General features: G+C 42.2%; 2 protein-coding genes across 17 annotated transcripts in view; one reads left to right on the top strand and one right to left on the bottom strand.

Moving 5' to 3' along the window:
- The first annotated feature begins 292 nt into the window (after positions 1-292).
- Positions 293-3,088, top strand: STBD1 (starch binding domain 1). 2 transcript variants are annotated; one of them, XM_038581751.1, is made up of 3 exons: positions 293-508; positions 2,052-2,231; positions 2,349-3,088. In XM_038581751.1, the coding sequence occupies exons 1-3, from the start codon at positions 322-324 to the stop codon at positions 2,909-2,911; spliced, it is 930 nt and encodes a 309-aa protein (XP_038437679.1). In that variant the 5' UTR covers positions 293-321; the 3' UTR covers positions 2,912-3,088. The 2 variants fall into 2 exon arrangements, with proteins under 2 accessions (XP_038437679.1, XP_038437678.1); XM_038581750.1 differs by having other exon boundaries at positions 2,052-3,088.
- A 4,060-nt stretch (positions 3,089-7,148) lies between these two features.
- CCDC158 (coiled-coil domain containing 158) overlaps positions 7,149-19,106 on the bottom strand; it is a 127,331-nt gene continuing 115,373 nt past the window's right edge. For 11 of the 15 annotated variants that reach the window (XM_038582390.1, XM_038582391.1, XM_038582388.1 and 8 more), the window contains 5 exons: positions 18,837-18,896; positions 14,903-14,970; positions 11,799-11,957; positions 9,769-9,868; positions 7,149-7,462 (listed from right to left, as the gene is read on the bottom strand). In XM_038582390.1, the coding sequence (XP_038438318.1) occupies positions 7,342-7,462; positions 9,769-9,868; positions 11,799-11,957; positions 14,903-14,970; positions 18,837-18,896 (508 nt within the window). In that variant the 3' untranslated portion in view covers positions 7,149-7,341. Of the gene's footprint in view, positions 7,463-9,768; positions 9,877-11,798; positions 11,958-14,902; positions 14,971-18,836; positions 18,897-19,106 lie in introns of those variants that run through there. The other 4 variants (XM_038582395.1, XM_038582397.1, XR_005382942.1 and 1 more) reach the window with 4 other exon arrangements.

Genomic DNA, 19,106 nt, shown 5'->3' with positions numbered 1-19,106 from the left:
GGAGCTCGTCCCTGCCGTGCGCAGTGCGGACCGGAGCGCACGCAGTTTGCAGCCAGCACACCCCAGAGCGGTCGAGGGAGGAGCCAGGACTGGACGTGGCTGCGACGAGCGGCCCTGGTGGTGGATGCTCTCGTCGCCCGGGCGGGGCTCCCGAGGCTGTGCCCGCCCTGCCCCGGCCCCGCCCCTGGAGAGTCCGCGGGAGGAGGCGCCCGGGGCCCGGCGAGGTCGGGACGCAGCGCGGGGCGGGGCGGGGGCGGCTGTGCCCGCGGCCGAGGCGCGTCCGGGCGCCGTGGTCCCCGCAGCGGCCGCCTGGCCTCCGCCATGGGCGCCGTGTGGTCCGCCCTGCTGGTCGGGGGCGGCCTGGCCGGCGCGATCTTCGTCTGGCTGCTGCGGGACGCGGCGGCCGAGGGCGACTCGGAGCGGCAGGACGCGGCCCCGGGGGGCGCCCGGCGCGGCGGCGGGGGACTGAGCTGCGGACCGCCCGGGCGGGAGCCGGCCGCCTCGCCAGGTACTGCCCCCCACGGCCGCAGGGCCCGCCGGCTCGGGGCTCCGGGGCCGCGGGGCGGGGCGGAAACCGCGGGGTCCCCGCCGGCCCCGCCAGGGGGATGCGCACCTGCGCTGGGGCGCTCGGGGCGCTCGGGGCGCTCGGGGCGCTCGGGCGGCTGCGCCCAGGTTCAGGGGTCCCGCGACCCCCTTCAGCTCTCCCGCCCCAGCCCCAAGGCCCACGGCCCCTCCCCGCGCCCCGCGGAAGGGCCGGGCCCGGGAACCCCAGGCCGTGGGCACCTCCCGCCGCCCGGGAGGCAGGGCCCGGGCTGGACCCCGGCCACGGAGGCCTCGGCTGAGCCGCAGAGCAGAGCCCCGGAACGGGCCCACCTAACAGGGCATCCAGCCCCAGCGACCAGGACTGACAGCCGGTTCACGTGTGTGCATGTTGGCGACTGCGTGACCGCGAGTAAGGGGAGGAAGGCCGCTGGCAGAAGCCCCAGCCTCCAGGGCGCGCCTGGACTCCGACCCATTGGTGAAAACGACATCTGGGAACTTTATTTTTAGTGGAGTCAGTGTTCATGTGGAGCCATCCGAGACTCTGCCTCTGTGCCTTCCCCACAGCTGGTGTGGGACGAGCAGGGAGCTCATGTATCTTCTTCTGAAAGCCAGCCTCATGTTTTAGGTTGGAAGATGAGGAATTCAGGGTAATGTTCGTGTCTCACGACTCCATTAAAAAGAGACAAAATTAAACAAGGCCAAACCCTCACAGACCGCCTCCCCCCCCATCCGTGCTGATTGTATGACTTTGGAGATTTCGGTCTTGTAGGGAGCTATTCCGACGGAGAGTGAGGCGTCCAAGAAGGAAACCGAGCCTTTAGGGAGCTTGGATCGTGTAACTGCGAGAACATTTTTTTTTAAAAAAGTGAACAGTCCCTGTGGGGATGCAAAAAGCCTATTTTTGTTGAAGATATTCCTAACGCATATGGGGTTGGCAAAGAGAAACCAGTCCTCTTCCCCCACCAGCACCCCCAACTCTTGCACAATGACTCACCACTGTTCCTTGTATTCCCCCACAGTGTCAGCTGCTGGGGGTCTGCCCACATCTGTGAGAGCCGATCCCCAGCGTGCATGCAGTTCCTGGGAGTGCAAGTGTACTCTTAGGGTCCGTAGGGTAGCCATGCGGATCTCTGCCGGAACAACAGTTTTTGATGATAGAAGCAGAACAATGTGGCTGCATGCCAGTACGGTCTGGACTGTGGGGATTGAGGACCACGACAGGGTCACAAGTCTGCTTCTACACTTGCCACTTCATTTACACTCTTGGGTGGGCACACTGATGCTCCCGGATATGCCTTTTATTACTGGATACACATGCATATTCTTAAAGTACACTGTTGGTGCAGTTAGTGTCTGAACTGGGTAATTAAGTACTTGCTTTGAATCGAGATGGATTTTGTGAACTGCAGATAGATTAATGATAAAGTCTTCAACAACTAAATCTATTTTCCCAGCCTTTTTTCTCGCAAGAACTGCCTAACACTATTACATTTTTCCTTTTGTTTTAGAGCATCTTCAAGAAAGCAATGGATGTTTGGTTTCAGAGACCAAAGGCCATGGTAACTTGCAGGAAGCAGCACGGAGACTGCAGAGTCCTTCTGGAAAAGACAGTGGTTGCAACAGTTCAAGAGAGCATGTTCCTTCTGGAGGGTTTCCAGCCACAGAATCTCTAGCTGCATCTGAGACTGGTAACTCTCGGGGTTACTCTGAAGTTTCAAGAAATGAAAGCCTTGAATCTGCTATAAGAGAATGGGGATTCCAGAAAGGACAAGAGACACTTGCTAATGTAGCTTCCTGTTTTGCAGAAAAGTTGTATTCTAGCAACCTGGTCATTGACAGAGCGAAGGAAGTGAGCCTTGCACAGCTGAGCAATCAGGACCGGGCTGACAATGAGGACTGGGAAATGGTGTCCAGGCACTCATCCTGGGGAGATGCTGCTTTGGGTGGCAGCCTTGAGGCTCCAGTGGTAAGCCCAAACCAGGAAATGGACTGTGGCAGAAGCACTCTTATGGAACCAAGAGGTCAGGAAGTGGATGTGAAACGGAAAAAGGTAGTAGCGGTGGTTTCGGGGTCCCAGCAAGTTAGCATCAGGTTCCAGATCCATTATATCACAAGCACTGGTAAGCAGTGTATTGCGATCACTGGAGATCACAAGAGTCTTGGAAGGTGGAGTACCTACCTCCCACTCCAGTATAGCAAGGATGGGTTCTGGTGTCGTTCTGTGTCCCTGCCTGCAGATACAGTGGTGGAATGGAAGTTTGTAGTCGTAGAAAATGGGGAGATTACCCGCTGGGAAGAATGTAGCAATAGGTTCCTGGAGACTGGTCGTGAGGATAAAGTGGTACAAAAGTGGTGGGGGATTCCCTGATTGTTTTCAAAGTAGTGGAGAAGCTGTTGTAGAATCTGGAAAAGGCTAAGTTTGTGGGGCACACTGAATAATTTTAAATAAAGTAGAACTCCAAATTTAGCCATCAGAGTTGTTTCAAATTTGCCAGTGGCTTGCATCTGACGTGCAGAAATATAATGTAGATGATGCTTCCAGTGAGCGTGGACTTTTTTTTTCCTGTGGTGTTGATGGGTGGATTTTCGCTGATCCATGGTTACTTCAGGGCTTGGTCCTCTTGGGGAATGACTTGGCTAAGCTTCTGGTGTGGACTGGCCTGGGCGTAGCAAAACCAACTGGCTGCCCAGGGTTCAAGCTTGAGCCTTTGGGTGGGTAATCCTTAAACCCGGGGAGTGAAACAAGTCTCATTCAAAAAGAGCTGCTTTCCTATTGGTACAACTGGAGAAACTCTCTTACTACATGCACAACTTTTTTTTTTTTTTTTTAAGATTTTATTTATTCATGAGAGAGAGAGAGAGAGAGGGAGAGGCAGAGACACAGGCGGAGGGAGAAGCAGGCTCCATGCAGGGAGCCCGATGTGGGACTCGATCCCGGGTCTCCAGGATCAGGCCCTGGGCTGAAGGTGGCGCTAAACTGCTGAGCCACCAGGGCTGCCCCCATGCACAACTTTTTATTTAAAAATAATGCCATATGCAACTGTGATCAGAAATATCTGGTCGCAAGAGGTGATCACCAAGGATATGAACTTGTAAGACTTCCTGATGTTTTACTTTGTTTTGCTTGATTTCACCTGCTAGTTATGGTTTGAAGGTAGCAAGTAAGTCTTTGTCTTAATAATGGCAAACTGGTGCAGAAACAAGGGGCCTAGTTAGAGTCGGTCATTGGGAGGAGCCAAGAGGAGAGGGAATGGGAATGGGATTCCAGTGTGGGCTGAGTGAGTGGCCTGAGTGATGCTCCTACTAATGCCGGGAGGGACTGCAGCATTCATGTCCCTCTAGGGCCTTTGTAGGACCATCTCTCCCCTGGCTCCTGTTCTCTCACGGGTCTGGACTGACAGAGGGACTGATAGCAATCATTCTCCTGCCCTCTCCTCTCAGACCAACAGCTATCTTGGGTAACAAAATTATAACAGGACAGTGATAGAGAAGTACGACTTTGTTCTGAGAAGAAATTAAACTTCATTATAACTGAACAAATAAAATGTGAGTTTTAATATCTTTATTTGATGTTTGAATTACTTATCTAAACCTTAGTACCATAATAGCTTAGATGTAAAATAAAATACCAATATTTTCCTCCACTATAACAGACACATAGGAAAAAAGCAAACATCAAGAGGCAAGAGGGGTCTGTTTTTCTCCTCTCTTTAGAGAAAACATTTTAGAATTCCTTTTTAAACTTTACCTTTTGGGGAATCCCTGGGTGGCTCAGTGGTCTAGCGGTCTAGCACCTGACTTCAGCCCAGGGCGTGATCCTGGAGTCCCAGGATCGAGTCCCACCTCGGGCTCCCTGCATGGAGCCTGCTTCTCCCTCTGTGTCTCTGCCTCTCTCTCTCTCTCTCTCTCTCTGTGTCTCTCATGAATAAATACATAAAATCTCTTAAAAAAATAAACTTTACCTTTTGGGGGGCGCTTGTGTGGCTCAGTTGGTTAAGCATCTGCCTTTGGCTCATGTCATGATCCCAGGGTCCTGGTATGGAGCCCCGTGTTGGGCTCCCTGCTCAGTGGAGAGTCTGCTTCTCCCTCTCCTTCTGCCCCTACTTGCCTCCCCCCAACCCACCCCAGGCTCATGCACACTGTGTGAAATACATTAAAAAAATTTTAAAGGATTTTATTTATTTGATAGAGACGCAGACTCCCCCCCACTAAGCAGGGAGCCCAATGTGAGGCTTGATCCCAGGACCCCGGGATCAAGACCTGAGCCGGTGGCAGACACCTAACCGACTAAGCCACCCAGGTGACCTGTGAATTCTTGAAAGAAAAAGAAATAGGGGCACCTGGATGGCTCAGTCAGTTAAGTGTCCGCCTTCGGCTCAGGTCATGATCTCAGGGTCCTGGGATCGAGCCCTATGCCCCCTGCTCATGCTCTCTCTCTCTCTTGCTCTATGTCAAATAAAGAAATAAAATCTTTAAAAAAGAAAAAGAAAAAAGAAACTTTACCTTTGTTTGGAAGGATATTATGCATGCCTGTACTTGAAAATGAATTTTTATATGTTAAAACAACTTGTAATAAGTATAACATCTTCTGGCAAAACAGTGTTTAATCCTGGTCACAGGCAGACTTTGCTGAAAAGAGCATAAACCCAATGGAAAATAGTATTAGGAAGTGCCTACAAGAACATGACAGTTTGGGGCACTTGGGTGGCTCAGTTATTTGGGAATCTGCCTTTGACTTGGGTCACGAGCTCAGGGTCCTGGGAGTGATCCCTACAGGGGGCTCTCTGGGGAAGGGGGTGGGGAGTCTGCTTCTCCCTCTCTCTCTTCTTCTGTGTTCTTCTCTCTCTCTTAAATAAATAAAATCTTAAAAGAAAAAAAGTTTTTGGCTCATGGCACCTGTATGTTAAATTCACATATACTTTTAATATTCTTCATAATGAATTTTATATTCTACCAGTAAATACGTCTTCAGAGAGCATTTATTGTTACTTCACAGAATGCCCAAGCATTTCTATTATGTAAAATTAAAGGTGAAACAATTTATAGTAAAAATATCTTTAGAATTCTTTCACTAGCAATTTCATCATTACCTGATGAAATAAAAATTAATCTTTCAGTAAAACCAATTGTTTGAGATACATATAATATTAAACTTTGTATTTTAAAGAGTTGTTGTAAAATTGGACATGCTTAGAGTGTTAACACTGCCATTTAGGAGAAACAGGATTTAATGTATTCTCTGTGCTGGGTAGGACTGAACCAGCTGCCATCACAGACAGACACCATACCTGTTAAGGCTGCACCAGAAGCCTATTTCTTGCTCACTAAATAATCAGCAGTGGGGGTTTCTGGCAGGAGGGCAGTTCTCACTGCAGACTGTCACCCTGGCTGCTTCTGTCCTGGGGCTCTGTCATCCCCTAGGACCTCACTGTGAGGAAATGCACAGATGCTTACTGAAGAGTCTGGCCAGAAAGTGCTACGTCCTGCTCTGTCCACAGTCTTTAGTGAGATCTGATCAGTAAACGTGAGGGGCACCGGGGCTGGGAAATAGCCTCTAGCTGAGCAGCCATTCCTCGGTGGCATCTGTACCATGCAACAGGAGTGTGGACTTTTCTGGACAGCTACCCTTCTGCCGGATTGTCCTGTTGTCTCTGGCACGAAGGCCAGAAAGAGTGATTAGAGGACTGGAACTTTCAGCCCCCCACTCCCACTCCCCCCCCCCCCCCCCCCCCCCCCCCCCCCCCCGGCCTCAGAAGGGGAGGGGGGCAGCAGATTAAGCTCTACAAACACTCTCAAAGATCTGCTGAGCTTCCAGTTGGCAAACATGTCTGGGTCCTGGGAGGGTGTCATGCCCTGAGAGGGCATGAACTCTTCATGTACCAGAATGTCCTCCTTTGCCCTGTGCATCTCTTACATTTTGCTGTTCCTGAGTCGTTGCCTTGAAAATAAACCAGTAATAGTAGATAAAGCACTTTCCTGAGTTCTGTGATCTGTTCTAGCAAGTAGTGAAACTGAGGAGGGAGTTGTGGGGAAGTCCAATTTATAGCCGGTCACACACATGTGGCCCAGGACTTGCAATTGCACCTGAGGTGGGGTGCAGTCTTGTGTGACTGAACTCTTAAACCTGTAGAATCTGATGCTAGCTCCGGGGAGTGCTAGCACTGAAATGACTCTTAGGACACCTAGCTGGTGTCCACAATTAAGTTATTGGTGTTAGAAAGCACTCCACATACAAAACCCCCCTAATAAGAAAACCTCATTAAGGCAGACTGAATCCATTCAATCTAGAAGTTACCCACTGGCTGAAGAAGAATACATTTTTTCCCTTTCTTTCCTTATAGTTATTAATACATAAAAGAGAAACCTTTCTAGAAGTTTTGATTAGGGACCCGAGTGTTCTGTTATCTGATGACATGCATTGATACCAATGGAATGATGAGTTCAGGATCACAAAAGGAATCCCTGTTAGCAAGCTGGAGTTTGTCCTTCTGGGCATTATACCACATATTTTACTTGCATGTGAAGTTTGTTTTTGTTTTTAAAGTTGAAAAGAGTAAGTATTGCTTAAGCACTAGTAAAGATGATAAATTATTCCGGCACATTGGTGTTAGCACAAATTAATACTTTATAAGGTAGGCATACTTTCACATCTAGCTACAACGGTTTTGAGGTTTTACTGTAAGAGCATTCAAGAATAGTTTATTTCGAAATAGAGTTTACAGGACAGGGTGTCTTTTATTAAATTTTCACATAAAAAGAAAAAAGTACACAGGGCACTAATTATAAGCAATACCACAATTAATTGGGCATCATCCCTCTGTTAAGAATAGGCAAGCAATGTATCATTTTAGTAACATTTTTTCCTGGTCTTTCACTTTCTGTATCCTCTTTTCTTGATTCCTGATCATTGAAGACATTGCTGAAAATGTTGATAAAACAAAGTTAGATTAGCAACATCTACTCTGGCTTTCAATTCTATAATGTGCTTCTTAAAAGGTCACCTTGCTACTAGAGAATAGATATATTCTGAGCTCAGAAGTTCTTAAAATTTTCAAAGTGGCATATTTTTGAAAAGACTGATGTTAAAGAGCTACGGGTAAATCTTTACTCTTTCGGTTGTTTTAAAGAACCTAATTATTATAGAAGCAATACATACTAATTGTAAATAATCTGAACACCTCAGAAGGGTACAAAGAGAGATGAAGGTGAAGGTCAGTGTCTGTCTCTGCTCCCTCAATCTGCTGAACTCCCCTCAGGGGGCATCACTTAAAACAGTTTGGTGAATATCTTCATGTACATGCACGCATGAGCGCACACACACATACACTTTTTTTTGCACACGTGGAAATATGTGGCATAAATTGTTCTGTAGTTTGCTTTATTCACTTAAAAAATGTCAATATTTTTCCAGTTTAGCTCATGTTTTGTTCTGACTGCACAGGATTCCATTATATGGATGTACCAACATGTTAGTAAATAACATTTTAAAAAGTTGATTTCTTAGGCTTCTGATTATTGAAAAATAAGTCACGGGGATGAAAGGTACAGCATAGGGAGTATAGTTAATAGTATTTTAATAGTGTTGTGTGGTGGGTGACAGGTGGTAGCTACACTTGTGAACACAGCAGAAAGTATAGAGAACTTGAATCACTATGTGCTACACCTGAAACTAATGTTAACATTGTCAACTACACTTAAGTAGAAAAAGTTTTCTTATTCTCATTTATAAACAATGCTATTTGTAAACAGGCTTTTGTGTGTACAATTTTTTCTTGAACTAATTGCTGTAAGTGGAATTTCTGAGTCAAAGCATATGTACAATTTAAATCTTGATAAATGCTCCCAAAATTCTCTCTAAATCTGTTTCATAATTTCCAAGAGACATTCCATCCAGACAATGCATCAAATAAAAAGGTCTTTTTATTTTTTAAACAAATACAACGTATCTCCCATTTGTATTATTGCATTATTATACTGAGTATATACACAGACATATACTCAGAAATAGAAGCCAAAGTGTGAATAAAAATGGGGCCAATAAAAGGCGTGTGCATCTTTTAAAAAATTCACAATAAACTTAAAATCAAATGTTTTTCTTGATGTTTATATACACAGGGATCCGGGATTATCAGAAGGGATGTGGAGTTTTCCCTAATAACAATTTGGTATAGCCTTAGCAGATTAAAAAATGTGGGCTTTCAAGTCAGCAGTAGCAGCTCTAATACTCATTGTGTGACTTACAACTTATTGATTGTGATGTGATCTTCAGTTTCCTCATTTTCGAATGACCTGATATTAGCACCCACCTCCCAGTATTGTTATGAGGCTCACATAGAGAAAACATAAGTCAAGCACTGAGTACAGGGCCTGGTGCGTAGCTGGTAATTGCTCAGTAAATACCAATAGCTACTATTATTACTAATAAGGGTTAAACTTACTTTAGAAGGAATTGTTCTTAGAAAAGTATTTATACCCTTCATCTAGCAACTTATATTTCCTAGAGATGGAACAATAGGCTAAGAATAACAAGTATACTCCAAAATTACTTTTTTTTTTTTTTTTCAAAATTACTTCTGACAAAGGCTTCTGGATTCATGGATTCATACCAGAAAAGCACAAAACACGATAGCCCTTCCAAATCCTTGGAACATATCCATAACCTCCCACAACCATGGGAACATCCACTTAGAACTTATGCCCCACAAGTTGCCCACCATCTGCAGAGTACGACAGTTTTCATTCAAACAGCTTTAGTACATTTAAAAGTAGTTTATCTTTTTATTTAGGGATTCATTGGGTGGCACAGTCTCTTCTGGTCTATGCTAATTCAACTCCCGCGTAAAGTGAAACAAATTTATTTTTTTCTAGCTATCAACTGCAATGTTATCCTGTCATACAAAGGCTTGTGTACAGACCTAATGGAGATGAGAAAGAGTGTGTGTGGGGAAGTCTCATGTGAAAAACTGCTCAAAACGTGTCCTGAGGATTGCTCAGCAGTATTATCACCCTTATTAGATGACAGAATAGAGCGGGGCTTAAGTGACCTCCCCAGGGTTGTACACCAATCCAGGGGTTAGTCATGGGTAAAATCTTCATATTTTGACTGAGGCTTCTGAATTGCATATTCAATATCCTCCTCAGCCAGTTATAGATAGAAGGCTTAACCTGAAGGGAAGGTGAGTATTCTTTTGAGCAAGGAAGATCTCTCTGAAATGTACACGGTACCTTGGTTCTTCATCTGTAAATCTTCTACCAGAGTTTGCAAGCTTTCCAGTCTGTTCTGAAGCTTTCTGCATGTTTTTCCTGTTGTTTCTATTGGCTGAGACTGTGAAGCTATTAGAAAATTGCTTAGATGTGATATTAAAAGTCTGTTCAGTATTTCTTTTTAGAAATCTTCCAATGACAGGTTAAACAACCTTTCCTCTAGAATAATGGAAACTTTAAAACACTATTTAAAAATAAAAAGTGTTTTATCTAAATATTGCAATACTAGTGTATTTGATTGTTTCAAACCAATCTGATTTGTTATTATTTAACTACATTGCATTAAATGGGATGAGTGAGAGGAGTACTTTAAATGTAATGATACATTCTGCATTATAAATGACAGCTTTTCATACCAAACCTGAGTAGCTCCATTAACTTAGGATTTGGAAGAGCAAGATTTAATACTGATACTGCCAACAATTTTGAATGTGTGTGAGACCAAGTACCCATGTCATGGCTGTCACCTGAATGAGGACAGTGTTCTTTGGTGGGAAAGGGTACAGATGCTGACATGGCTGCAGTGAACCTAGAATAAGTGCAGCAGTAGCAAGTCAAGAGGGGCTAGAAGGATATAAGCTAAACTCTAATAAGCATGCTGTTTTGCCAATCCCTAAAAAGACTGATTGGCAATCTTGAAGTTTTAATTTTGATCCTAGTCCCTGCCTTGCTGTATAATCTTGAAAATATTTTTTGGTGGCTCATTTTCCCATTAAAAAAGCCTTTTCAGGGGATCCCTGGGTGGCGCAGCGGTTTGGCACCTGCCTTTGGCCCAGGGCGCGATCCTGGAGACCCGGGATCGAATCCCACATCGGGCTCCCAGTGCATGGAGCCTGCTTCTCCCTCTGCCTATGTCTCTGCCTCTCTCTCTCTCTCTGTGACTATCATAAATAAATAAAAAGTTAAAAAAAAAAAAAGCCTTTTCAGTACAGAGATGCTAATATTAAAGGCAATCATCTAAGAATCGTTTTAGTTCAGAGGATGAAAAACAGTTACTCAGAGAGTTTTCACATAGATAATATGTATGTGATGAATATCTATCTGACAGTAGAAAAAAATGCCATGTTATCATGTAATCACAATAATGAGGTGACCAGAAACATTGTTCTACTCCTACAATAGTCACTGCTCTAATAGTTAAAGAATTTGCTGCTCTAAAGTTTTTAAAAATACTAAAGGATAACTGAGAAACATTAAGAGAGGAAGGAGAACAAAATGCAGGAAAAAAGATGACAAAAAGGAAAATGTATTAAAATCTGTGATTAGGTTTGATTTTTATTTTGGGGTGAATCTAGAAATGTGTGAGGCAGAGAATTTCTCAGGATTAAGACCTGACTTAAGAGTGATGCAACAGTTTGCCCAGCTTATCCCTTATCAAAGGGAACGATGCCAGAGAGCACTGGGGTTATCGGTGTTGCTGTCATATATTGTAAAAAGACATTTCAAGTTTAATTCAACATATACATACATATCTATCATCCACTTACTCATCATGCACTTAAATCTAAATCAAACATTTTTCTCATCTGTTTTAGCAAATATCAACTTAAAACTTTAAAAATGAGAACATTTTGACAAATTTGTATGATAGATACTTGCACTTAAAAAAGCAGAGACTGAAAAGAGCCATAGTTTTAGAGAATGTAAATAAGAAAACTCATAGCATTAAAAAAAAAAAAAAAAAAAGACCCAAAATCTTACCGTAAAATAGGGGGGAAAAGTTCCTTACTCATGTTAGAGAAAGAAAGAGAAAATATTCACATATGATATTTCTGCATATTTATTAAGGAGAGTGTGTGTGTGTGTGTGTGCACGTGTGCACGCACAATAGCTATTTTATTTAAATAAGACTCAAGTTACACAGCATCAGTTAGAGCTTGCACATAAGATCACCATGTAAAAGTTTATTAATTCTGATTATGGAAAAGAACTTTCAATTCACCAGAGCAGGAAATCAATTAATCTCATCAGTGACACCAGATCATTCTTACCTTTAACAGAAGCAGATGAATGAACAGGTTTTGTGGATCTATATTGTGATGTGGAACCTACTGAATCTTCAACTGAACTAGTTAGGAGTGAGTGAACTGGAGACTTCTTGGGAGAAGAATGGAATGAACGAGAAGCTGAGTTTTTCACAGATGGACTTGCTAAAATTTGGCAAGAACAAAAGTAAAAGGACAGAATTAATTAAAAATAGTATACGGGGCAGCCCAGGTGGCTCATCAGTTTAGTGCCGCCTTCAGCTCAGGGCCTGATCCTGGAGACCCGGGATCGAGTCCCACATCAGGCTCCCTCCATGGAGCCTGCTTCTCCCTCTACCTGTGTCTCTGCCTCTCTCTCTCTCTGTGTCTCTCATGAATAAATAAATAAATAAAATCTTTAAAAAAAAATAGCATACTGCCCCTCTTAAAAAGTCAAACTTTCATGAGTGAATGTTCCCAATGATGGGGTTGAGGGGACATTCTGATAAATACCCAAGGCTTTGGGTTAGAACTGCAAAGGTGTAAGACCTGCCCTTGGGGGTCCTGGGGTCCAGCTTCAAATTCTCTTAATTCCTGTTTGGATTAAACTGACCTGGGGCTATGGTGTTCTTAGTTGTCTACCAGAAGCAAGCACAAATGCTATTTGGAGGAAGGCAGCCTTATTCTAGGCTGCAGAGTATCTGTATAATTTTGCAAATATATCTATCATACGATAAAAATAACTAAGCATAGAAGGGGACAAAATGACACAGCAGAGGGCAGCCCTGGTGGCGCAGCGGTTTGGCGCAGCTTGCAGCCTGGGGTGTGATCCTGGAGACCCGGGATCGAGTCCCGCATCGGGCTCCCTGCATGGAGCCTGCTTCTCTCTCTGTCTGTGTCTCTGCCTCTCTCTCTCTGTGTCTATGAATAAATAAATAAAATCTTAAAAAGAAAAAAATGACACAGCAGAAAACCGAGAGAAAAAAATACAGATCACAGACGCAGACCCACAAGGTCTAGATAATGGAATCCCAGACAAGCACAGACTTAAGCAGCATTATTTCAAACCCCAAATGGGCTCTTCTTAATAAAGAAAAACCATAACTGGATATAATAAAAACTGCTAAAAAACATCCTCGAAAAACAAACCAGAGACAAAAACAATCCTAAAGCTGCCAAAAGGGCAAAAACAAATAGGTTACATTTAAATGAGCAACCATTAAACTTAGAGCTGACTTCTTAGAAACAATGGAAGCCAAAAAAAAAAAAAAAAAAAAGGAACATTTTCAAAGTGAAGGAAAAATGTCAACTGGAAATTCTATACTCAACAAAAATATCCTTCAAAAATGAGAATGAAATAAAGACAACTGCAGAAAAACAGAAACTGAGAGAGTGTATCACCAACAGACTTCCGTTAAAGGAAAAATTAAAGGCACAAGAGTAAAACGATACCAGATAGAAAGTAAATTATAAGTATGTGGGTATAACTAAATGGATGTTAACTGTACAAAATAATGAAAATTATCCATTGTGGTGGTATTCATCTTTATAGTTAAAATATATATGTGACAACAATTATATGTAACTTGAAAGGATAGTGAATGGAATTAAGATGCTCTGAAGTACTCACAACACAGGAGAAAAGGTAAAAGCATTCGTGTGTATTAATCTAATAAGGCAAAGATATATGTTGTACTCTCTTGAGTAATTATGAAAACAACAGTAAAAACATGTAAGTGAAATTTCAAATAATTTAATTTCAAATAAATGCTTTTTCTTCAAAATATTAGTTCATAAAAGATTTCTCATAAGTTAAAGATTATTTAAAAATTAAAAATTGACATTTTATTTAAAACTATTATGTTGGGATCCCTGGGTGGCGCAGCAGTTTAGTGCCTGCCTTTGGCCCAGGGCACGATCCTGGAGACCTGGGATCGAGTCCTGCATCGGGCTCCCGGTGCATGGAGCCTACTTCTCCCTCTGCCTGTGTCTCTGCCTCTTTTTCTCTCTGTGACTATCATACATAAATTAAAAAAATAAATAAATAATTAAAACTATTATGTTTTTGATTTTAGATATATATTGACAATCTTGTATAAAAACAAGAAAACCTGGAAACTTATCTTTCTTTTATCTCTTTCACCTCACACCTCCATTTTCCTTGTATCCTTGTCCAGATTTATACCTAGACTTCTGTTGAATATCATTTTCAGTTTCATTCTTTCCCATTCATTTCATTATCTTCTCTAGGATGACAAGTTATACCTTCCAAATCTAATATACTCTCTGTAATTATTTTTCATCTTTCTTTTTGTGTCATTTTCTCTAAGAGGTCTGGTGATTTCAAGTCTATGTGATTTCAGTCATGCCTATTGTATTTCTATCTTTCTCAAGGCTTTCTCTTGTAATGTTTTTATTTTTCTCTTCCATTTCCAGTCTGTTATGACATTTTGCTTTTCAACAGCTTCTGTTATCTTTCAATTACTTCCTTGACCTCCTTATTTTGCAGACAGGATTATAAGTCTTTGGAAACGATAAAGAGAACCATCTGTCTCAATTCTTTTTGTTTTCATCCATTCAATAAGTATTTATTGAGCACCTGCTATGTGCCTAGTATATATCAGGAAACCAAACAAAGACATCTGCCTTTGTGCAGCTTTTGTTTAGCAGGAGGTGACACAGTCATCTTTATGAACAACATAAATAAGTAAGTTATGTATTGAAAGATACTAAGTGTGATTTAAAAAAAGAAAAAGGGTGACTGGGAGTATGGCAGAATTACAATCTTTACAGAAGGTGGTAAGAGTAGTCTCAGTGAGTAGGTGGCATCTGAGCAATGCAAGGGACAGTGGCATAAAGGCCTTGGAGGATGCAACAGAGTAGAGGAAAGGGAGGAGGGGGAAAAGGGGGAGGAGGGGTAGGAGGAGGAGGAGGAAGAGGAGGAGGAGGAAGAGGAAGAGGAGGAGGAGGAGGAGGAGGAGGAGAAGGAGGAGGAGGAGGAAATGAGACTGGAGAGTTAATGGGGACTTACAGGCTACATACAGTCATACCCGCTTCTACTCTCATGAAAATGAGAAGCCACTGCAGAGTTTTAGGCAGGCCCAATTTCTGTACTTTCATTGACTACTCACCTGTAGATGGGAATGTAAAGCAACTAGATGGATCTTCCAAGTCTCCTGTGTGTAATGTGACTGGCTCTCTGGAACATAAGGATGGTCATGCAAACATTCCATTTCACAAACACAGTGCTTAGATTTATGGACAGAAGCAAGCTAATGCACACAAAAGTGACATCTTAAATATAAACAAAAGATGGCAGCTATGATCCTAAATTGCAGAAATCCTAAAATACCCTAAGGGGGAGATCCAAAGTTGCATTATTTTTTTTATGCATTCAGTACCTATGAACATTCTGCAGAATAGACATGCAGAATGGTTATACAATATTGGTTATACAATTCATTTTTTGGTGATAATAGCTTATAACCCAAGTATTTCTCTCATAGATTCTAAGAGATACAATCCCAGTAGCTTATTTTAAAATAGAAAAAAAAAAAACCCCACAAAGACAAAAACAGGAACCTCTTTTGGCAACAGCAATATCACTTTACAAAAGTATCACTTAGTTAAATCGAGTTGCAATAAACCACACTGTTCTCTGTGGTTTGGGTAACGGTACAAGAATATTATGGTAGTAGTTTTCTTGCAGGGGGTTTGTAATGTCAACACTGTTTTAATTATAACACTAAGATATTATTATCATCTTTTTAATTCTCAGTCTCTCACGAGTGTATAGTGGAGTTTCCCAGAGATATCACAGTATCTGACACCACAAGAGGTTAACTGCAAATGTAGACATGAGAACCCAGCTGTCTTTTATTAAGCCACATATTAAACTGTAAAACAATGCCTTCTCAACGATTTTTTGTTTGAAAAAGTTATTTTTATAATAAAATGCCATTATGTCAACATGTAATATAGTTATTTCTAAATGTATATCAAAGGGTTTTACATTTTTAAAATGCTTAATATGATAATTTATTTCCCAATACTTAGAATAGCAATAGAAATGACTTATACAAACAAAAGTTCTTAGGAATCTTCAATATCTGTGACTACAAAGGGGGTCTGAGACCAAAAAGTTTGAGAATAGCTACATTAGGAGAAAAGCCCTGGAAAGGAAGTTTCATGGCTATATTATGGATAGCCTTAATTATCAGAGCAGTTTGTTTCTGCTGCAGTAGGCAGTAGGGTGCCTTTGAATAGTCTGAGGTGTGCTTTAGGCAGATCAATTTGAAATTGATATATAGAAGTGACGAGAACATGCAACAGACTGGAAATTCTAAAACAGCCACACTAAACACCATCAAGGCCACCACCATAGCCTAAGAAAGGGAACAAGGCCTAATGCAGTGTGGTGGGCTCAGTAATGGCCACCATGTAGATCTGCTTCTAAATTTCAAAAACATACAAGTGCTACCTTACATGGCAACAGAGTCTCTCTGCAGATGTGATGAAATTAAGGATCCTGAGGTGGGGAGACTATCCTGGGTTATCTGGGAGGTTAACCCAAGGGTCTATAAGAGGTAGGCAGTGGGGGATTTCATTCGGGACAGTGAAGACAATGTGGCAACTCAGCAGACAGATTTGAGATGCTGTGCTATGCTGCTATCTGAAGATGAAGGGAGAAGTCATGACCTAGAGTGCAAGGAATGAAACTCTACAAGCTGAAAAAAGTAAGGAAATGGGGATCCCTGGGTGGCGCAGCAGTTTGGCGCCTGCCTTTGGCCCAGGGCGCGATCCTGGAGACCCGGGATCGAATCCCGCATCGGGCTCCCGGTGCATGGAGCCTGCTTCTCCCTCTGCCTGTGTCTCTGCCTCTCTCTCTCTCTCTGTATGACTATCATAAATAAATTAAAAAAAAAAAAGTAAGGAAATGGATTAACTCCAAGAGCTCTGGAAAGAGTGTGGCCCTGCCAACATCTTAACTTCACCCAGTGGAACTGATTGAGGACTTTGGGCTTCCTTGGAAATGTAAGAGAGATAAATCTGTGTGGTTTAAACCACTAATTTTGTTACAGCAGCCACAGGGAATTAAAACAAGCAGCTGGAGAGGATGTACAAAGAAGAAAATGATTTTGAGAACTGTTTTAGAGTTGAAATTAATGAGATTTAGTGGCTAGAGAAACAAGACAAAGGAGGAAGAAGAATCAAAGATAATGTTAGAGGTGCCCTGGAAAGCAGGACTCCATTGACAGAAACAGAAGACAAGATGGGGGGAATGGTTTTGTGAAATGATTGCCTTTGTTTCATTTTGGTCATTATGATCTTCTAGTCTTTATGTTTCAGCTCCTGAAACATCCATATGGAGATGTGTAAAGGGGAGCTAGATGTTTCGAAGCCTTTATTGGAAATCTTCCTTAGGTCATAATGTTGCTCATTAAGTTTTAATAATATAACAAAATAAGAAAAGTCAATTCTCCACAACACTTCTGAGACATGTAGCTCTCAGAATAATTCAAGCACAAAGCCACATACCAGAGGTGCTCATTTCTTTAATTTTTTATTCTGTTCTGGTATATGGATTATATTGATTTAACTTAAAAGGTTGCAGAGGTTTCTAAGTGAAGAAACGTTGCTGTAAGGTATTGAGTAAAAGCAAAGATGATGCAATGACAGTGAACTGTTGTAGTAAAACAGTAACTATGATATTCTTTCTCATTTCTTTATGTGTGAGTTTTTTAAATGGCCAATTTGCCATTGTAGAGAGTATTTAAATGCATCTTTAATCTTCTAGTGTGTTTCATACATTTCAGAGCTTCTATAAAATATGTGAAAACCTCTTCTTCCCACGGCTTCTGGGCAGCTCAGTTAGTTAAGCACCTGACTTTTGGTTTGGGCTCAGGTCATGATCTTGTGGTCATGAGATCATCAGGCTCCATGCTCAGCAGGGAGTCTGCTTCAGATTCTCTTTCCTTCCTCCTTAGCTCTTCCCTCCTTCTTGCTTGTGCTTTCTCTCTTTCTCTCTCTCAAATAAAATCTTAGGAAAAAAAGAAAGAAAGAAAACCTCTTCTTCCCATTTGAACATAGGAAGGGGCCAGGTCCCAGCTTTTCCTCCTCATTCTCTTGCTTCACAAACACACCATTGCTGAAAGGAACAGATTTCCACGACATGCTGGTCATGGAAAAACTATAGCAGAGCTTCACATATCTTAGGGGAGTAGCCGCTCTGTGCCTCATGTTGAGGACTGGGCTCCTTCCCAGAGAGCTCAGTCTAGACACACAGAGGTGCTCATACGCTTGAGCTCAGGAGCTGGCAGGACCAGAGTTCAAACGTGGTTCCACTGTTTACAAGCTATATGACCCTGGCAAGTTGCTTAAGCAACCTTGAGTCTTCATTTCTAACACATATATGGACATAATAATGCGTAAGTCAAAGATTAAGTTAGATAGACTAAATGAAGTAAGTCTAAAGCACTTAGAAAATGTCAATAAAAATATGCAGTAGATAGCTGCAGATACTATTAATAGGCTCCACGTCATGTAAGATGGCTAGGTGAGAAGAACACGCCAACTCATTTAAGAGAAAGGTACATTTAGAAAGATTCAAGTTCACTGTATGTATTGATCAAGCAGTGGAGACAGTAAGAAAGTATTTATAATACTGTCTTAATTCACTCACGAAACAAACGTTTTACTAAATGGCTACTCTGTGTCAGGCAAATGGCTGGTGCTGAAGACACCACAATGAATAAGCCTCTGCCTAACTGGATTTAAACATAATTCATGTTCATATTCCCAAGATATATGAAAGGCTCTGATATCTCTATTTCTTTTTAGGAGGATAAAAATCTAAAAGATAAAAGTCAGTTTTTGGGCATTTGGGCTTTGGAAGGCAGTCAGTCAATAAACCGTAAACACATGTAGTCTCGCCCACTGTTACATTTTATGGACCTAACGTCGAGGGTGGCACATCACAGGTAGTTAACAATCTATTGAAATAAGGAGTAAATAGTAGAAATGTGGAGTCCTGTACAGTCAGGGGCTGGTAAGGTCATTTCTTACCTGCTAAGAGTGTCACTGGATTTGCTACCTTCAGTGGAGTCCCTTAATGAGTTGTTGCTTCTGTTGGCAAAAGGATGGCAAAGATGAAGGCTACATGGTGTAATTTTTACTTAATGATAAGACAACACTGTTTCTCTGAATGTTGCTTTTACACCAACACTGATTCAAAGAGTGAGACTGGGCCACTGGCTCTTCCAGGTAGAGAAACAATGTGAAGAAAAGCTTAACAACAAAAGGAATGGGCTCCTTTTGGGAACCAGGAGTAGTCTG

Source organism: Canis lupus, chromosome 32 (genome assembly GCF_011100685.1).
Source record: "Canis lupus familiaris isolate Mischka breed German Shepherd chromosome 32, alternate assembly UU_Cfam_GSD_1.0, whole genome shotgun sequence".
Classification (NCBI taxonomy): Eukaryota; Metazoa; Chordata; class Mammalia; order Carnivora; family Canidae; genus Canis; species Canis lupus.
Note: the sequence above shows the minus strand (reverse complement) of the source record. Positions and strands in the feature narration are given on the sequence as shown.